Source organism: Labrus bergylta, chromosome 3, assembly GCF_963930695.1.
Source record: "Labrus bergylta chromosome 3, fLabBer1.1, whole genome shotgun sequence".
NCBI classification, from domain to species: domain Eukaryota; kingdom Metazoa; phylum Chordata; class Actinopteri; order Labriformes; family Labridae; genus Labrus; species Labrus bergylta.
The window spans coordinates 26429137-26448973 of record NC_089197.1 but is presented as its reverse complement, the minus strand read 5'-3'; the positions used below and the strand labels follow the sequence as shown (position 1 = coordinate 26448973).

Below are 19837 nucleotides of genomic sequence, written 5' to 3'. Positions count from 1 at the left end.
CAAACGGTAATGTTAGCGGTCAGGTAATTTAGCTGGTGGGATCTTAAGCTAGGAGGTGGCTCAGTTCTGTTTTCTGTAAGTAGATAATGGGTTTTCAAATAGGCTATGTTTTTTGTTTTTTTTACCTTTATAGCATGTTCTATCACTGTCAAAGATAATGTATTTTATCGTAAATATTAGCTAGAGATGACTGAATGCTAACATAAGCTTTTTTTTGTTATAGCTATGGACTATCAAATATGTTGTTTTTACAAAATAAAGTCTTTCAATACTTTTTCTATCTTATCATGTAACACTATTAGCCAATGCAAGCATTCACCCCCCTTATACCCTTATATATAATACACATTTTAGCAAAGAGGTGGATGAATTCTAACATTCCCTGTTGTATAATGGTAGTTAACTGGTTGCTAAATATGTGTTTTTGACTTGTGGCCCAATGTTCCTTTTGATTTTCCCTCTTTATTGTATTTTAGCTGTTGATCGCACTGGGACCAATGAAGTGATAATGACTTGCCAGGTTTTATATATTTATATGACTTGAAAACTGGAAAACAGCAGTATGACATTATAACAGAAGGTTATTTGATACGAAAGACAATTATGACATTCTTGGCAGAGAGAGATCTTGATCTCAATGGGTTAATTATTGGGTTCAATAAATTCAGGCCTGGCATGACAAATAAATAATGAGAGGACTCGCTTGTATCCACAATCTCATTCTTTTCATCCCTACCCACAACTCATGACCATATATCAGGGTTAGAATGTAGATCAACTGGTAAATCAAGAGCTTTACCTTCCTGCTCAGCTCCCTCTTCACCAACAAGGTCCATCTCCCGATCCATTTTACCCTCTCTTGTGAACGAAACCCTGAGATTCTTGAATTTCTTCGCTTGAGGCAGAGACTCACTCCACCCTGAGGGAGCAGTACATCGTTTTCCATCAGAGAACCATGGCCTCGGACTTGGAGGAGCTGACCGACATCCCGACCACTTAGCAATCCGCCTAAATGCCTGTTGGAGGTCCCAGCCTGAAGAAGCCAACATCAAAGAGCAGAGGTGATATTCTGAGGTCTCCCGGCTGCGTCTTGAGATCCTGCCCATGAAAAACCACAAACAAAATCAGAGACAAGGGACAGCCCTGGCGGAGGCCAACATGCACTAGGAATATGTCTGACTTTGTGCCTAGAATGCAGACACAGCTCTCGCTTTGGTCATACAGGGACACGATGGCTCGCAGCATCGGCCCGGGATTATCCTCCAATCGTATCTGTTTGCAACAACTCACCCTGTTTAATTTATTTTCATTTTAGACAAATTGTACCAACTGAGGTCCAGAATGCCATCAATATTTTTAAAGTTAATAGTGGTGCTGGTCTGAATGGATAAGAAAACTGGTTGATCAAGCTAACTTCTCATATTCTTGTTGTTCCCACTTGCTGTTCTTTATAATCTTTCTTTAACCACTTGTGAGCTACCTGCTATATGGAAATGTGCTCACATCACTCCACTTCATAAATCTCTAAATCTGAATACCTATAAGCCCATATATCTTGTCTGTTCTATTGTTAATGTATTTGAAAATTTTATTTACAACCAAATCTAATGTATAATATTGTATCACCTTATCAATCTGACTTCAGGCCGTATCATTCCACAACTACAACTTTGCTTAAATTTGCAATGATGGGTTATGTGCTGCTGATAATGGGGAACTCTCTGGATGAAGTTTTATTGATATAACAAAGGCTTTCAATTGTGTTTTTAATATGCTGATAAAACAATGAGGTGTACCACAGGGATCAACATTTGGTCCACTTTTTTTTCTATTTTTCTTGATGATTTACCATTAATACTCAATATTGACTTCTTCAGCTTTATGCAGATGATACTGTTTTATACTGAATACTGATGTTTCACAAATACAAGCCTCTCTCCAGTCAGACTTCAATATTTTGCAATATTGTTTTTTATCCAATAAACTACTTAATAGTCAATACAACCAATATATACTCTATATAATGTTATTCAGTACTAATAGGAAACTCAGATCAGTATCTTGGCCCATGGTAAACACTTGTAAAGATGGCACTCATCTGCATCAAGTTGATCATTTTAATTATCTTAGATTTTGGCTTGATCCAGAACTATCTTTTCAATCACGTATTGATCATGTTTTACGCAAAGTCAATTTCGCTATCAGTGTCCTGTATCGATCTCGTGGCTGTTTTTCTTTACAATGTTCACAAGAGACTTCCCTCTCAACTAATACTGACAATTATTGACTACTGGGATGATATTTACCAAAATGCATCTAAAGCTGATCTTGCTCAGTTTAACATGGCTTATAATAGACTGCAGGTTGTTCTTTTTTTACTTATCATTGTTTAGCATACAATGCACTAAAATTTCCATCACTCACTAAGAAGACAGAAGCACAGTGTTCTTGTTACTGCTAATACTGTCACTGTCTGTATTTGTACATATTAACTTATGATTATGTTTGGATCTGTTCATTCTTTCCTTTAATGGCCAATTAGTCAATCACTTGATTGAAATGCTTTTCATCAACTACGCTGTTTTATCTTAGTGGGTTGCTATTTGTTGGCTAACCCTAACCCCCTTGAAAACCAGATTAGTACATCTCAAGGGGCTTATCCTAATAAGACAAATACATGTCCTGTATGTATGTATGTATGTATGTATGGATGGATGGATGGATGGATGGATGTATGTATGTATGTACGTACTGTATGTATGGATGGATGGATGGATGGATGGGTGTATGGATGGATGGATGTATGTATGTAGCCTATGTATGTACAACTTGGGCTTCTACAAAAAGTATATTTGACCATGAAGAAGTTTTGATTTCTCTCTCAGAAGTTGAAAGAGTGCTGTTCTCTCTGTGCAGCAGGGCAGCATATGGCAGCCAGTGGTCTTTGTCTGACTATTGATACCAGAGAGATACAGCTAGGGGAGGATGTGAGTGTGCGACTGTTCAGGAGCAGAGGACAGCCTAACAACAACAAAAGACCAGCTTTAAGCCTGTCTCCTGTGATTTTTCCAACTCAGCGAAAAGCTATTGTGTCACCAAAAAAAAGTTAAGTTAAAAAGCTTAGCATGGTATGTGCAACAACTGCCTGCCGCTTGTGTAATACAAGCAAATACTTTTTGAGCAGTCATAGTAGCAGTCTTTGGAGGGGAAACAGTCTCTGTGTCTACAGCCAGCTGGCAGGTCACAGCTACAATATGTGGATCTAAAAGTCAGCTGAGATGTGAAGAAAACAAGACTCAAATATACTGTGACTGTAAATCAATATATTAATTGCTTATTTTGTCTTAAGTAGTCCTGTTTATTTGATTAATTCCTAATAAGGCTCTTGATTTATTCAGCAGTGCCATTGTCTGTGTTTGGGTTTGCTTGTGTGTCTGAGAGTGTGTGTTTAGTCGTGAATGTGTTTATGTGGTACATGTAGACACTTAATATACTTTTAAAACTTGTGATCAACTAATTTCACCGTCTTGTGTGCATGTGTGTTTATATGAGAATACCAACCAGATGATTTTCTTTGATGACTGCTTCTACTCTACCAGTGGTCGCTAACACACACACACACACACACACACACACACACACACACACACACAGTAGTCAGGCAGGGGCAATTGGGACTAAATCCAGACTGGTGGTTTCTCTCTCCAGCTATAAATACCCCTCTGCTTAAAACAAGATTATACTCACACAAAACACACAAACACACACACACACATACACTGATACGCACTGATACTAATTTAGGTAGTCCAATAGAAAAAGACATTTACACATTGAGAATCAGATTATAGATAAACATGTGTTCCATCAGTCACATTTGAGGAAACACACTTTTTATTTTTCTCTTTGTCTCATACACACATAAATGTGATTATACATACACACACGCACAAATACTCACACACAAAGAGATGGATCGGGCCTCAGAGGAGGCCAGCTAAGCGGTCTATGATTATGGGGTGTGTCTTTGTCTCATTTAGTGGTTCCACAAGGAGACAGTCTTCTGCTGCGTCAGACGAACACACACACACGCACACGCACAAACACACACACACTCACTCACTCACACACACACACAAGCAAATACCAAAACACCATTACTTAGCTTCAACAAATCCCTCCGCTTGAATTTGACTGATTTACCCTTAAGGCAACTGCAAACTTAAAAATGTCTGTGTATGGGAGCAGTTTTTTGCTAATGTTTTACATCTTTTGTGACGATTCCAAACTCCCACTGAACATAGGTGGACGATTAGTTTTGTCCACTTTGAAGTTTGTCTCAATATTTTAAACTATTTAACAGTTATAAGTCACCTCCATAAAAAAATATAACAGAAGATGTTAATTATTTCATTCCTCTTTTATTTTGGAAAAATATTGCGCTGTTTTCCAGTAATAAAAATGACAGGCTCTGTACGTAAGACTTTTCTCTTAAATACAACACAGTTCACAGGGGTCTCAAGTGCCTAACACATACATGCATACATACATATACATACATACATACATACATTATGTTCCAATAAAAACAATCCAACATAAATTATAACAGGTTTAACAAAAACATCACAACAGAGTGTAACACAAATAATTACATAATTTAATTAAAAGAATACATCTTTCTTTAGATAACAAATAAAATAAAAATAAATGATCCTAACAAATAATGGGCAGGGTGATGGTGTCTTTCAATTGGCTAATAGTGGAAGACTTGGAGTGATAGGTATGGGAGTTGGCAGTGAATACATGATGACACCACACACAGGCATCAACTCTTCTGTACACACACACTCATACACACATAAACACACACATCTCCATAGTGCAATGAGGTCTTGGCAGTTAAGACTAGTCCTTAATAGCTCTGCCTCCTTGGAAACACAACAGCATCATCAGAGCTAAGGAAGATTTTTTAACTCTTTAAGGTATTTTGTTTAAAAAAAGATGGTCACAAATTCTTCATTTTCTTTCTGATTTATTCTCAAGTCTCTTGTCTCTTTATTTGTTCTCTCATTTTGACTGCTGTGTTTCTAATATGTTCTGCCCGAAACATTACCCCGTGTATCACAACCTTCAGGTCAGGGTCAGGGGCCAGTATGGCCCAACAGGATCCATGTTGGATCGATCTGCAGTCACTACCGGAGTCTTCAGTTCTTTGTAACCTGCTGAGAACCAGCTCAGCCAACACTGTCACTGTCAATGCTGCAGAGCCAAAGATGTACAGCTTTTCAGTAGTTCAACTGTTTGCCACTGTATTTGTCTTTTGACTCGAAAGCTCAAATTAAGACTGATTTAATTAATACATTTATTACTGCAGCATCTATAGTACTATTGATGTTACAGTACTTATTCTGTCACTTGTAATTTATCTTTTACTCTGCAGCACTGTACAGAACATGAACTGTCCTCTATCTACGATAGCTTTTACCTGCATTGTAAAACCACAACACATAACAGTACTACAACAGTACTTCAAAAGTTCTCAGTACACCAAAGGTACTACACTGTTCATTCAATCAGTACTCCAAGGTACTACAATATCATCGGTCAACATCCAAATCAAGAAAGAAGAGTTCATCCTGGTATGAGCAGAATATTCCTCAATTATGCAACCGTCCTCTAGCAGCCACCTTTGGACCTCAGTATTCATTCAGCACTGTCTTTTGGTACTTCATCTGTAGTAGAGTCAGCAAAAGACCATGATCCATTGAGGGTCACAAATGTCCAGTATTCACCCATAGTACTACTATAGTACTAAGTCCTTGCCAAGTGGGAATTGAATCTGCACTGGCTCAGTAGCATCTTGGCTCGAGTCCTCTGGTAAATCCCAGGGAACAGCAGCAAACAGCAGGAGTAAAACCTCCTGGAGACAAGCTGAGCTCTACTGCTCAGGGCTGGTTTTTGCGGACCGCCATCAACCAGAGGAATCTGGTCTGATCTGGTCTGGTCTAGACTTGTATCATACCTGTAATACAGAGAAAAGCAAAATCGTCATTTTTTGTAATGAACGCTGTGAGAAAGTTATGATTTATCTTTATATTTTGCAATGCAGAAACTTTTGTCCTGCTGTTCTCACCTCTGTTGCAATGATACATTCATCTTTTTGGTCTGACATGACGTAGACAGACTGGTATTTGGTGTCTGTCGTACAATGGTGCCTGCTGTCATTGGGACTGTGGTAGTCAACATCACTTGTTGGCTGGTATTTTATGTCACTGGTCGATGTGTATTTAAGATCACTTGCTGCGTGATTGTTCAAGTCACTGGATGACTGATATTTTGCTTGACTGCAGCTCGGTGACTCTTCTGCTTGTTTCTTTTCTGATGCGTCACTGTGGGATCAAGAAGGACAAACAGGATAAGAACTGCTGTCTATCACAAAAACATTACAAGGTAGCTAAGTTTAAGGTATGCAGGATATAAAATGAGCATTGTTTTTGACAGCTGCTTACCTGTTTTGTCTTTTCCTGTATCCTTCCTCTGAGTCAGAGTCAACCAGGATCTCACATTTAACCTCCGGCTCTTCATGGCCCTCATCTTTACACAGCAACAGCTCCTCAGGCTGCAGCTCATGGACCAGGTTGTACTCCACACTAGTATAGCGAGTCTTAAAGCCGTTCTTCTCTGGCCCGTTAAGTCCACTGATGCCACTCAGACCACCCAGTGACCCCGCAAGATCTGAATGGTATTCTACCTTCTTGTTGGTGTTTTTAATAGATGTTGTCATCAGTGAACCAAGTTCCTTGTCGCTGCGGAGACAGTTGTTCGTGGTAGTCATGTTGTTCATTGTCTCATGGCTGTCGCTATGGACACTGTCACTGTGGTGACTGTGCCGCTCCTGCAGTTTGACCCGAACGTAGACCACCAGGACAGAGCAGCCTATCAGGATCACAAGAACAAGGAAAACCCCAGCGCACACAGCGGTCCAGGGGAAATCACTGTTGCCATCATCATCCTCTTCACCAATTTCCCCATCAAGGGAATATCTCCGATCTGGTCCGTCAACCACCGGCTGACCTAAGGGAACCTCAGGTAAGAGGAACTGACAGTTGTGACCGCCGTACCCAGGCACACAGGCACACACATAGCGACCGCCACGCTCATGGCAGGTGGCTCCATTGTGACAGGGGCTGTGATGGCAGCGAGAGACAGGGGAACTGCAATTTTCACCTGTGTATCCTGCAGAAGAAGCAGAGATTAAGGGTCTAGAACATCTGATGTAAACTTCATAAAACCAAGCCAAATTGATTGAGTGCTGCCATACCTGGGGGGCAGGTACAAGTGTATCCGTTTACTCCTTCCTGACACGTCCCACCGTTCTGACAAGGGAAGGTCAGACATGACCCAGAGATGCTGACACTATCCTCACAGTTAGGACCCAAAAATCCCTCAGGACACTGGCAGAGGTAGGAGTTCACCAGATCCACGCATTCTGCACCTGTAGAACAAAGATGATGGATTAGTCTCCAGTCTTTTATTGTAGGTTTGGATAATTGCAGGTGTAGATACACTTAGCACAACATACCATTCAAACATGGGTTAGAAGAGCAGTGGTCAATTTTCTTCTCACAGTTGAAGCCAGCATATCCCATTGGACACTGACAAAAGTATCCTCCCTCAGGGTTGTCAGCACAACGCCCCCCATTGAAGCAAGGCCCATCTGCACAGGTATTGGCACTTAACTCACAAAAGTTGCCATAGAAACCAGGTGGGCAGGTGCACTTATAGCCATCATCATTGTCCTGTATTGAAAAAAAAAGTAGTTACACTCAGATTGTGTGACTATACTTGTTTTTATCAACACGTAACAAGTGTTGATTGATACTTACAGTGCAGCTGCCTCCATTACGACATGGGTTTCCAGAGCACTCGTTGACCTGGAGCTCACAGCTGGCTCCTGTGTACCCAGGCAGACAAGAGCACGTGTAACTGCCCTGGCCAGTGTTGGTACAGGTGGCTCCATTAAGACAGGGCTTATGGTGTGTACAGTAGTTCAGATCTGGGGACATCAACAGGGAACAACATTTAGAAACACTACACTTTAAATATGAAACGATGGAGGCTGATTTTGTCCACAAGTAGCAATTCATCTCTCAGTGAACTCACCCTGGTTGCAGAAGAGCCCACCCCATCCCTCCTGGCAGTTACATTGCCAGGGCTGCTGGCAGGTGCCATGGAGGCAGCCCGGGTAACGGATACAGTCGTCACAATAACGTCCACTGAAGCCCACACGACACCTATGAACACAACATTCATTAAACACTATTCATAACAGAAACACAGAAACAATGACCTGAACATGACTTTTAATCGTTTCATAACTTACTTGCACTCTCCAGGTTTATCACAGAAGCCATGCTCTTCATCACAGCCAGGAAGACAGATCGCTGCAGGGAGCAAATAATGACAGGTCAAACATTTGAAATCTAGGGCTGGAAACATGTGTTTGGCCTCCATCAGTCTCCCATTCACAGAGGACCTTTTCAAACTGCTGTCTTGATTGTCTGGTCGGCGCCCGGACATTCTTATCTGTTTGCCTGGCTTTCAGTCTGTCTGGTTGCCTGTCTGTCTTACCATGTTCTTTACCTGCTGTCTTTCCACAGTCTTTTTTTTATTATCTCTGCCAAGTCTAAACCAGAAAGATGCTTGTGGCTCCTATTTGATGGTTAGAGACATTCGGGCCAAAACTCAGCTGTCAAAAGTTAGAAAATAGAATTTGAGAGTAATCCGGGTCCTCAGGTCATTCCTGACCACTGGCTGAAAATTTGACCCTTCAATTCCACAAAAGTTACTGAAAATGTCACCTTAAAAGCGTTGACAGCCCAAAGGGAGTCAACTAAAAGGGGAACCAGCCAACAAACCCTCTCTTTTACATGGTTGATCTCAAACAAAAAAGCATCCCACACAAAGCCTCCTTTCTCCCCTTGACTGTGGGTCAGAAGTCTCTTTTCTCACCCTTGGCCCCTCTCCTCCTCTCCCCCTTCTCCCCGACTACTTCTGATCTCCCCACCTTCTTCCGATCCTTCTCTCCTTTTTTTTTTATTACCCTATGCCCTCTTTTCTCTTCCTCCTCTCTCCTTCTTCTCCTCTCTTCCACATTTTCCTTTTCCCTCCTCCGCTCCTCCCGTCTCTCTTTCTCCTCACTACCCTCCTCCTCCTCCCCCTAGGGCCAGCTGGTCTGTGTGGAGCTAACCACCAGACAGCTGCTCCATTGTCTCCTCTCATCAAGCAGCTGCCCCCTCCGCAACAATACACAACCCCGCTTGGCCAATCACCGACCTGGGCCACAACAATACAGGACCCCCACTTGGCCAATCAGGGTAGAGGTTCGGGGGCGAGGAGGCCCCAGTGGTCTAATGGAAGGCACGCGGCGTGTGAATTACTGAGGAGCCACTGCAGCTCATCAGAATGAAAGCCTCTGGTGCTATTGGATAACTAACTGACGCCTGTTGCACACGGGCTCCGCATTAGGAGGTGAAAAACAGTCACCAAATAAAGACAGGAAAGTGATAAACTATGAAAATGAATTCAGAAACTTTTCAAAATGTCTTTGCCTTTTCTAAATGAGATAGCCCCCTTTTACTGTTTCCACAATATTTTTTGATCTGAAAGTGAACCCTCTTTAAGTTTTCAGAAATGTACAGCCTTATCACTGTTACTCAATTATTTAAGTAATATTTTGGTATGAGTTTTGTACTTCTAATGACTGTAGTTATCCTAGTTTATCTATCCAACAAGCAAATGTGGTTCATCTAAATAATGACTTGTGCAATACCTCCAAAATGAATGTCTTCTAATGATCCTTATGGCCTATATTCCTGTTTCAAAACACAGCCTGAGTGATAGTGTCAGATGAATAAGCAAACACACTTACGTTCAGTGCAGTAATGTCCCTTCCAGCCAGAGTTGCATATGATCTCCCCACGCTCGCCACAGGTGAAGTGCCCAAAAGCATCGTCTCGGGGCCGGCAGAAGACAGAGCAGCCGTCGCCATAGTAGTGCTCGTCACACAGGAAGCGGTAAGAGTAACGCAGCTCAGTCCTACCGCTCGTTTGCATGTCCTTGGACCACTCTTCTCCTACGGTGAGGTGACGTTGAGTGGTGATTCTGCTGATCAGACGCTCAGGGTTTTCTGCAAAAGTCAATGACTGTCGTTAATGTCAGAGTTTTGATTGAATGCCAAAAAACATGTTCCCTTAAGGATGATCTCCAGGTTTAGCTGCATAAGGGGTGTTATGAAGTATCATAATTGTCAAAAAAAACGTCAATCACATTTGCTTACTTGATTTCAGATCTTTGCTTTTTATTTCATATTTGTTTATAAACAAAGAAATCAATGGATTTATAACCAATTTGTTTTGTGGGGAGCAATTTTAATCTTAATAAAGAGGTGAATGCTGATGTGTTAATTAAGTCTCATTTAAAGATTAAAGATTTACATTTTGATCTCTCCTTGTACACAGAAAGCACATGTTGCATCTGGTGTATTTCATTATCTTAAACACAGACACCGACACTCCTGTGCTGTGGTCAGTTAGTCACCATTAGTCCATTCAGTGATAAGAGCAGGGCATAAAGATAACAGCAAATATCCCCACTAAACTGTAGGTGGTCCTTTCCTCTATGTGGTGGTAAATAAAAAACCCCAGCTGTTCTCTAGAAGTTTAACACCTAATCAACAAGGTTTATGACTTATATTTTCTACATGTTAATGTGATCTATCAGTATAATGTGATAACATGTGTACAGGATCACACTAATACAAGGAGATCTACTTTGAAGGGAATCGTATAAAGCTTAAAAGGAGAAGAATCTTAATCACACGTCAAACTTTTTGTTTACCTGTTGACTCTATTGACAGAGCAGTTGGCCTAACTTAATGAAAAACATGTTACTTTGAGGCCGCTAGTCCTCTGGCCTGTGTATGAGTTACACTGCTGCCTCTCTAGCTGTCACCCACCTGTTGTCAGGTCGTCCAGGGAGTCAGTGTGCAGGGCTTCAATGATCAGTGAAAACGTCCCCTGAGGAGAGAAACAGAGAGTCAACAGCTGCTCGGCCTGCAGCCTCCCTCCCTCTGCCCAGCAGCAGAGGGCCATTAGGAGGCCTCCCAATAAACTTCACAGCCTAATCCGCGTGTTGATTAGGGGCCTAATAAGGGCTACTACCTGCTCCCTTTTCACACCCCTGCTACTATCACACTCTAACACCGCCGTAAAACCAAACGAGGCGGAATTTCACGCTGCGCTGCCAATGATGTGCCAACTCAGAGGATGTTAAATTTCCCACCACGGCTGGTCGGAGGAGAGGAACGTTTGGTGAAAACACTGCCACCACCCCCCACCCCCCTCCACATACACACTCCCTCTTCCCCTCCCCGTTTTATCCCACCAAAGAGTAGAGAAACACTACAATAGCCTCTCTCACACACCACTGACAAAGACCCCCACAAACGTGTAGTTTGGGAGCATCTGTTGCGTTTTGCACTCTTCAAAGCTAATGTGTCCCAATGGAATAAGACTGTAATAACTTTACAATCTATCCATAGATTTCTATATTTTGAATATCACAATATTCAACATGTGATATTGATCATAGGAAAGAAATATGCCCTTAAAAGTATTTGTAAATTACATGCATGTGGATTTCAAATCCAACTTTAATCTTTTAGGAAAAGTTAGTTTCAACTCTTTTTGGCTTGTCGGCATTACTAAATAAAATAGGCTACTCATCCTGCACTAAACACTTACCGGCCAGGTGAAGCCAAAGGGGAAGCGGATAGGGTTGGTAAAGCTGTCTGCGTTTGTCTCCGGCACCTGGAAGGAGTTGGAGCCGAGAACGGGAGTAACGGCCCCGCCGTAGGTGCAGGGAGGCTCGGGTGAGACATTGGCCTGGTAGTGCTTCAGACACACCCGAAAGAAAGTTTTGCACTCGCACTGCTGGTTTTGGCCCTGCGGATAAGCGGAGCCCCCGGGACAGCAGTTTGCGTTCCCAGGTACCCCTTTCTTATTGAGAAACTCTTGCAGCTTCAGCTCAAACATTCCGGAGCACAAAACCTGTAACACACACATACATGCACACAATCAGCCGACAGGTGACTTCAGAATTTCTTCGAAAAAAAAAAAATCGCAATACTTCGCTTAACTTTTACGCTTAACGACCAGACATTTTCATTGAAGCGCACAGGCTGTTTTTTTGTTGTTGTTAGAAATTGTTCTGTGTTGTGATTGGACCTACCTGGCAGGTGAGCAGGGAGAGGCTGACAACAAGAAGCAGACATAAGCGTCCCATTGTGTTGACAACCCTTCAACAAGCAGTGAAAGCTCCACACGTCAGTGCAGCCCAGCTCAAACACTCATGGAGAAAGTTTGAAAAGCGTTCCGTTATGTCACAGTCAAGGTGAACAGCTGAGGCGCACGAGGAAAGGTGAAGATAAACTCTGAAGATAAACTTTCTTTCTGCCTCTCTACTTTCCCACACGAGGCACGACTTACTGATATAAACAAAAAAAGTTTTACAGTGTAAAGTAATCCTCAGAAGAAGGTTCCTCTTGGAGAAGCGTAAATGAAATCCGGGTGGAAAATAAAAGGGTTAGTTCCAATCAGACGTAAAAGCAGCTCGTGATGCTCTTGTTTATTTCCCACCTCATTAATAATGATATTCTGATTCTTATAGTCTCCGTTGTCTTTCAGTGTCTCTCGGTTCAACAGTGCGTGTGTCTGATGGACTACTGCCCTGCTCAGGGTTTTATACCAGGCCAGCAGGCGAAGGGTAATAAGATGCAAATGAGCCCCTCTGCTCCTCTTCTTTCCCTCCCTCCACCACCACCACAAGTCCGCCCCGGGGCCATCACAAAGACAGAGAAGGGGGGGGGGGGTGCATACAACTTTTCCAAACCCGTCCCCTCCTCCCTCCACACACCCCTGCCCTCTTCTCTCAAAGGGACAGACCAAATGGCTACTGAGCTGTTAAATGTGCAACAACCCTCGCTTCCCCTGATGCCTCCCTCCTCCACAACACAACACAGCACACAGGGCCCATTTGCATTCCGACAAATTATTTAACCACCGCATGAAATCCTCAACATAGCAACATCAAGTGGTTTCGAAAAACAGAAGCTATAGTCCGACAGTGTCTTCTAATTTTTTTTTTTTTTTTTAGTGAAGCCTTGGCTGGCCCGATCTCTGGCAGCATGTCCAGCCGGCAGCCAGACGTCCCAAACTGCGCTCAACGACCATCTGCTCCGCCACATTCCTATGGTGTTACTCTTGCTGTGGTGTTCATGTACACAAACGAGTAGATTTGTTGTCATTGATTTATTTCTTGATTGTCTTATATCATTAACACCTCTCCAAGACCGACCCTTTTAGTGCGCAAAAGGAAAATATATATCATATATGTAAACTTTTGATTCATTTGAATGGAAAATGGATGGCATGATACTTGATCGATGAAGTCGTATTGTTTAACTTCACAAATAGCATACCCAAAAGTCAAAAACCTTGCTCCAATGCGCATACATAGCCTACATTCCATATCTGAGGTGATAACATCCCTTTTTTTTTTTTTTTTGTTCCAAACTAGACTTAACATGCTGAAACTCTTCATATCGACACAAAAGAGCATTATGTGCTTGTAGGTAAAAACGATGTAGCCTGTAGAAACAAAGCACGCAAAGACGCACTGCACACCTTGGCTGAACGCAAACACCCTTCAACCTTTTTCAACACATGTCTCTCTATTTCTCTCACTGGTAGAGGCAGTAAAAAAAGGTGGTGTGTCACTCGCGTGGCTGTCATTAAGGGACTTTGAGGGGAAAAGGAGGGGTGGAGGACGAGGAGAAGGGGAGGCATTGAGGGAGTAAAGTTTTTTTTCTTTGTGCTTTCAGCTGTATGGTAATTGGGGCAGAAGCACCTGCTCTCCCACAATAATGCAACACCAGAGAGAGAGCGAGAGAGAGAGAGAGAGGAAGAGAGAGAGAGAGAGAGGGAGACTGAGAGCATGTTGTTTTTACAAATAGTAAATAGATAGCCTATATTGTTTGATTAAATATCGAATTCCCTACACACAATGGGGGGGGGGGCATGAGTATTTACATAATGTGTTAATTTGAAAGTATCCTCTTCATAAGCTGGTATGAGGACATATTCTGGCTCCACTCATACTGTCTCATTTGCATATCTGTGTTTATCCGCAGAAAAATGTGGGGAAGAATTCGCACTTGTTGGCAGGATTTTGTCATGACCTCATCTGTGGCTGTGAAGTAGGCTATAGGTAGCCGACACCTATTGTTTTTAAACATTTACTGACCTGTTATCAACTTATGACGCCAAAATAAATACAGTGGGACGTCGTGTAAAATGTTTAATAAAAACAGAATGTGATGAGTTTCAATAGCAACAAAAAAAAAAGTCAAATGTTGTAACTGAGAAATTGAATTAGGCTATTTCGGGGAAATTAAATGCCCATTTCAAATTTGATGCCCACAACATGTTTTAAAAAAAGGTTAGGACTATGTTGGGCATACAAGCATGACTCCCTTGTGGTTGTTGGTGACTAGAGGACATCCTTACTCAAGGATTTATGTCATAACATATATGAATAATGTTCAATGTAAAATATCTCCATTATTCAAGTCAATTTAGCTTCTCTTGATTTTACATTTGATGTTTTTTTTGTTTACATTTCTACTCTATCTCAGAGGTCAGGTAGGCCTACTGTACTTGTTAGGATTAGAAGTTTTTCCAAACTCATAAATAGATAGAAAAAACCATCATGCCATATCAGAAGAAAACCAAAGCATGATATCAATGCAGCTTTGATATTAGTATAAGTAAAATACTCACAGAATGAATTTTACTGTATATCAAACCTTTAAGAAACCTACTTAAATTACATTCATGAAGATACTGACATATGTAGGTCTACATAACTGGAGGACTGGAGGACTTTTGTAATAAGTACATTTACCAACACGGTGTGTATAGTCTATACTTTTACCATCACTTCCACATTTTAGCAAGGAGAACAAAATATTTGACCTCACGAACACATTTTTCATTCATCTTTAATAAGAGAACATTCAGCCTAATAATGATCTACAGATCTAACTCATCGTGCTTGGCCAGCGGCTCGTTTAACGCTCGTTGTCGCCATGGCCTCATTCACTTATGATTATGGCCCACACTATTAGGCCTAGACCTCGGTTTGCCTGACACACACACTCCTCCATTTTTCTATCTGGCATCATCACACACCTCTGCTCCTCCACCTGTTTGTGCATGACAGTGGGGCAGTGGCAGATCAATCCTGCTGCGGGGACTTTACACATTGTTTGTCATCATCGTGAAAGTCTTTAGTATTTGCGCATCATTGCATGCTTCATTGGATCGTTTTGACACTCATGTTTCGTGTCCTCCGGAAACTTTCACTTTCTGAGCAGGAGTAAACAGTAGGGGAGAGGGAGCTGTAGAGATAGTCCTGTAGGAGGAGTGATTGGGCCAGTCAGAACGAATACAACCAACGGGCAGCTGCTACTGCTATCCTATAAAGGCCAGTGATTTGCATTTACAGAAAACAATTTACGCAAAGATATATCTTTCACTAATGATTCAAGGTTGTTAGTGAGTTAACGCGTGTGTGTGTGTGTGTGTGTGTGTGTGTGTGTGTGTGTGTGTGTGTGTGTGTGTGTGTGTGTGTGTGTGTGTGTGTTGGGGGAGGGGTGCTGTTATTAATTAACAACTATGCCTAATTGAAGCTGCTCCCTTCCCATCACATTCCACTCTCCACAACTTTCCACACACTATCAGTGCTGATGCACAACTGCCCTTGGAGCTGCTGTTGTCGCATCATTGCTTAAGTTTGATGACCCTGAGGGGCTGTAACTCCCTCTGGGTCAGCGTGCAGATAAATGAGAAACCCCTGTCTCCTATGTCTAATGTTGCTGCGTGTCCATGATGTGCTCTTTACACCCCTCCAGGCTGATTGAAGGGCCTTTAACCTTAAGCTTTAAAACTATTATCCTTGCCTGCCACAGTCCTTCCAGATACCCGTAGCTTGTGTGTGTTTAGCTATAGGACGCTGCTCATTTAATTTAACCAGTTGATTTCAGCCCCCTCCTCAATAGCATACAATGCTCCTATGTGGCGTGGCGTAAAATCCCTCTCTTGAAGCCTTTTATTTACACTCTCTTCCCGACTTACAGAGGTCCCTGATGCTCTTTCTGCCCCCCTTGTATTAGGCCAATATACCATCAGTCATTCATCACCATGACGTGGCACACATTTTGCGATTACGCCAGCAAAGCGTGACTGAAAGGCATGTTGGGATAGAAAGTGACCCTCCGCCCCATCTCCCCCCCACCACCACCACCACTTTTTTTTATTTCTATCTCTCACTCGTTCTTTTTCTCCAAAACATAGCCTAATTTATGCCAGGAGATTCTCTAATTGTGTCTTCAGGAAACAGCATAAAGTAGAAACTCCTCCCATCTGATCCAACTTTGTGTGAGTGTGTGTGTGTGTGAGTGTGTGTGTAGCATAGACTGTGTGCACGCGCGTGTGAGGTTGAAAAATTGTTTAACTTGAGGTCGACTGTTTAACTGAAGTGCTTTCCTCTTGTCAATGTGTGTGTGTAACTGCGTGTGCGCGTGTTTGTTCCCTTGTGTGTACGTGTGTGTGTGTGTGTGTGTGTGTGTGTGTGTGTGTGTGTGTGTGTGTGTGTTTGTGTGACACGCAGGGGGACAACAAAGGAAGAGGTCTTGCGCCCCGCCGCCCATTCATCCCTTTCTCTCCCGAGGTAATTCCCATTGATTCTTATTGAACGGCGAGTCGCGAGCCCCTCAGGGGAGAAACCGTGTGATTTGTGAAGGGTCGCGAGGACAAGACACGCCCCTCCGCGAGACCCGGCCATCTGCTCACCAAACACCACAACACAAACCAACTACCAAATGGCTTCCCCATCTCAATCACCCTATGAAGTTTCTTAATTTCTCCTTTTATATAAAAGTGTGCGTTCTCCACAATGCAGATCTGTGTTTCTCACATCTATCTGTCAGTCCTCATCTTCTTTCTCCTTTTCTCTCTCCCCATACAACCAATTTTCACTTTGAAAGCCTTTGTAGGTGAAGCTTCTGGTTGCTTGATGGGGCAAATCACAGTGAAGGCATCCAAGGGGTTTGGGCTGACCATATGGCCTGTGTGTTTGTGAGGCTGTGTTTGTGTGCGTGCGTGCCAAGAAATGGATGGATGGCCATCGTGGGAACCTCCACAATATTGCCATCACACCGACTACCCACACACATGATCACACATGGATACACACACACACCGTTGCACATAGCATTGCAGCATTTGGTGTGGTCAGTTATAGAAATCAAGGGTCTCCATTTGAGGCACAACAAATTGTAACTCCCGCTGTGCTATGTTCCCACATTAAGACAAGAAACCAAGCTGTAATTAGCCATGCTGACTGAGATATTTAATGTGTAACCCAGCTGAAAGGGTTTAAGAAAGAGACCAATATTCAACTAAACACATTTTTATTTAATTAGTCTGATTCACTGCATTTCCATCACACTATGATAAAATATAGATAGATAGATAGATAAATAGATAGAGAGAGAGAGAGAGAGAGATAGATACTGGTACATTCTCTGCATGAAGCTGGGGTGAGCTGATTTGTGAACGAAGCAGAACATTTTCAGGAACCAGCGAGTGAATATGTCGAGCTACATGTTGTAGATATTAAGCCAACAATTGTCAACAAGATTCTGTTGCTTTGTCTGACATTGTTCTTTTTACATCACTCCAGACAAACTCCCACTCCCATCCGCCAGGGATAGTCTTTCGATGTGTGAACAAGCAACTGAAGAAGATTTCAATGGCAGCCCTCTGGACTATTCAAGACATTTTCAGGAGTGCATCAGTAAAAAACACTTTACAGTACACCTGTGATTCAGTACATTTTTGATATTGTTTTAGACAAATGCTGCGTCTTTATCCTGCCTGGGCTATAATTATTTTTTTAAGAAGTAAGAAGTGAAAATCCATCTAGTTTCAATATTTGAACATCCTTCTCAAAATCTAGAGTTCAAACCTTAATTTCAACACTAGATAAAACATTACATTTATTTTATTACACACCTGCTTCTATATAGGATTTAATGTATGTTTATGTTATTAACAACAAATGATAATGAATTAATACATGCTTTTACCATCATAAATAAGAGGAATTAATATTTCCCAAATGTATATCCAATTGAATTATGTATAGGCCTATATGTTGTTTTGGGACTAAAAGACAGTGTTCCTCATGGCCTACACCATCCTTCAAAAGTGTGCCCCGGTCATCAACCATTATATAATATTTTGGTGTTTAGATAAGTGTTTTTTATTTTATTCTCATGAATTGTCACAGTTAAAGTATGGCTTCACCATGACATTCTATAGCTAATCTTTAATGAACTTTAAGCAAACAAATCACACTCTCCCTGCTCCATGAGATCCTGGCCTGTGGTTCCCCAGGGGTCCTGGGCATTAGGTTTGAGAACCAGTGGCCTCGAGCAGCAGGATTAGCCAGGCCAGCTGCCCACAGAGACCCCAGGCCCTGGACGCTGACACCAGGCCTGACCCCGGTGTGGCTACTATCAGGGACACTGAGGGGATTTGGTCAGCATTTGGTGTGTAGAAATGTGTGTGTGTATGCTGTTCATTCAGTTGGACAACTGTTGAGCCTGTACAGATTTGTGCAGCGGTGTTCTTTGTGTGTGTGTGTGTGTGTGTGTGTGTGTGTGTGTGTGTGTGTGTGCCTGCTTGTATGGTCAATTCTTTCCGGGGGTTAACTGCTGATCCAGTACAAATGGGAGGTGTTGGGGGGCAGGGCTGAGGGCAGTCGTGTGCTCCTGGAACATCTGCCTCTGTTTCTCCTGAGTCAAGCTTTGGTCAGGAGTGGGGTGAAGGGAGGAGGGATGCACCAGGGGGGAGAATCACTAAATGGGGAGGAGATTGAAGAGGAGAAGGAAGTTGACAAGATGAAAAGACAACACACTAAAACACACTGACTGGGGTTAGGATTATATATATATATATATATATATATATATATATATATATATATATATGTGCAATTCAATTCATTCAGTGTTTGTTTGCTTTGTGGTATTTATATTTTCATGGGTGAGACAAACATGTTAAGTTTGAACAATCAGAAACTTTGTGTCTGGTCCTTTAGAAAAAGCATGTTTATACACCTTGTGAGCTGGATCAGATACCAGATATCATCTTGATCATTGATAAAAAGGTCATTTTATTTTTATAACTACTTCAAGGGTCAGAATACATACCCAGCATCTCTTCACATTATCAGTAAGCTATAACACGAAAACAAACTTCTTAAACATTAATTTACAATACAATACAGACCATATTTCTTAGAAAAAAATACATTTACAAGAAAACATTTTACAGTAAGCAATATTTTTCTATTCTTCCAACTCGACACAATTCCCAAATGCTAAAATATTTGTCCATTTTTTTTTCTTGCTAGGGCTCTGTTCGGTTTGTATTTATTATGTGTGATACATTGTGTGTTGTTATTTATATTCCCTGCAGGCCTTACAGCAATGGTTATGAACTTGCAAACTTAACTTTAGGAGGACCATGACAATAAGAGATGAAGCAGCAGATTCAACACCTGCACAGGTACAGAGCCACTTCATCTAACAACATCCTCCCAATGATGATCTACACGTTAAATTGAATTATGATCACAAAAGCCA

The 19837-nt window shown here is 41.9% G+C and overlaps 1 protein-coding gene across 1 annotated transcript; it reads right to left on the bottom strand.

The window, feature by feature from the left end:
- Positions 1-4405: 4405 nt before the first annotated feature.
- On the bottom strand, positions 4406-12775 carry dld (deltaD). The gene is made up of 12 exons (XM_020633503.3): positions 12295-12775; positions 11808-12113; positions 11021-11081; positions 9935-10192; positions 8387-8447; positions 8167-8297; positions 7890-8059; positions 7586-7802; positions 7325-7498; positions 6513-7239; positions 6137-6392; positions 4406-6025 (listed from the first exon to the last, which is right to left on the bottom strand). Exons 1-12 carry the CDS (start codon positions 12346-12348, stop codon positions 6020-6022), a joined length of 2421 nt encoding a protein of 806 aa, XP_020489159.2. The 5' UTR covers positions 12349-12775; the 3' UTR covers positions 4406-6019.
- Between the last annotated feature and the right edge of the window lie 7062 nt (positions 12776-19837).

Excerpts from the sequence above, each read along its gene's own strand:
- dld (XM_020633503.3), bottom strand. The coding sequence starts at position 12,348 with ATGGGACGCTTATGTCTGCTTCTTGTTGTCAGCCTCTCCCTGCTCACC. Across the intron at positions 12,114-12,294 it reads TCTCCCTGCTCACCTGCCAG|GTTTTGTGCTCCGGAATGTT; the intron begins GTAGGTCCAATC and ends TGTGTGTTACAG. Across the intron at positions 10,193-11,020 it reads CCTGGACGACCTGACAACAG|AAAACCCTGAGCGTCTGATC; the intron begins GTGGGTGACAGC and ends TGACTTTTGCAG.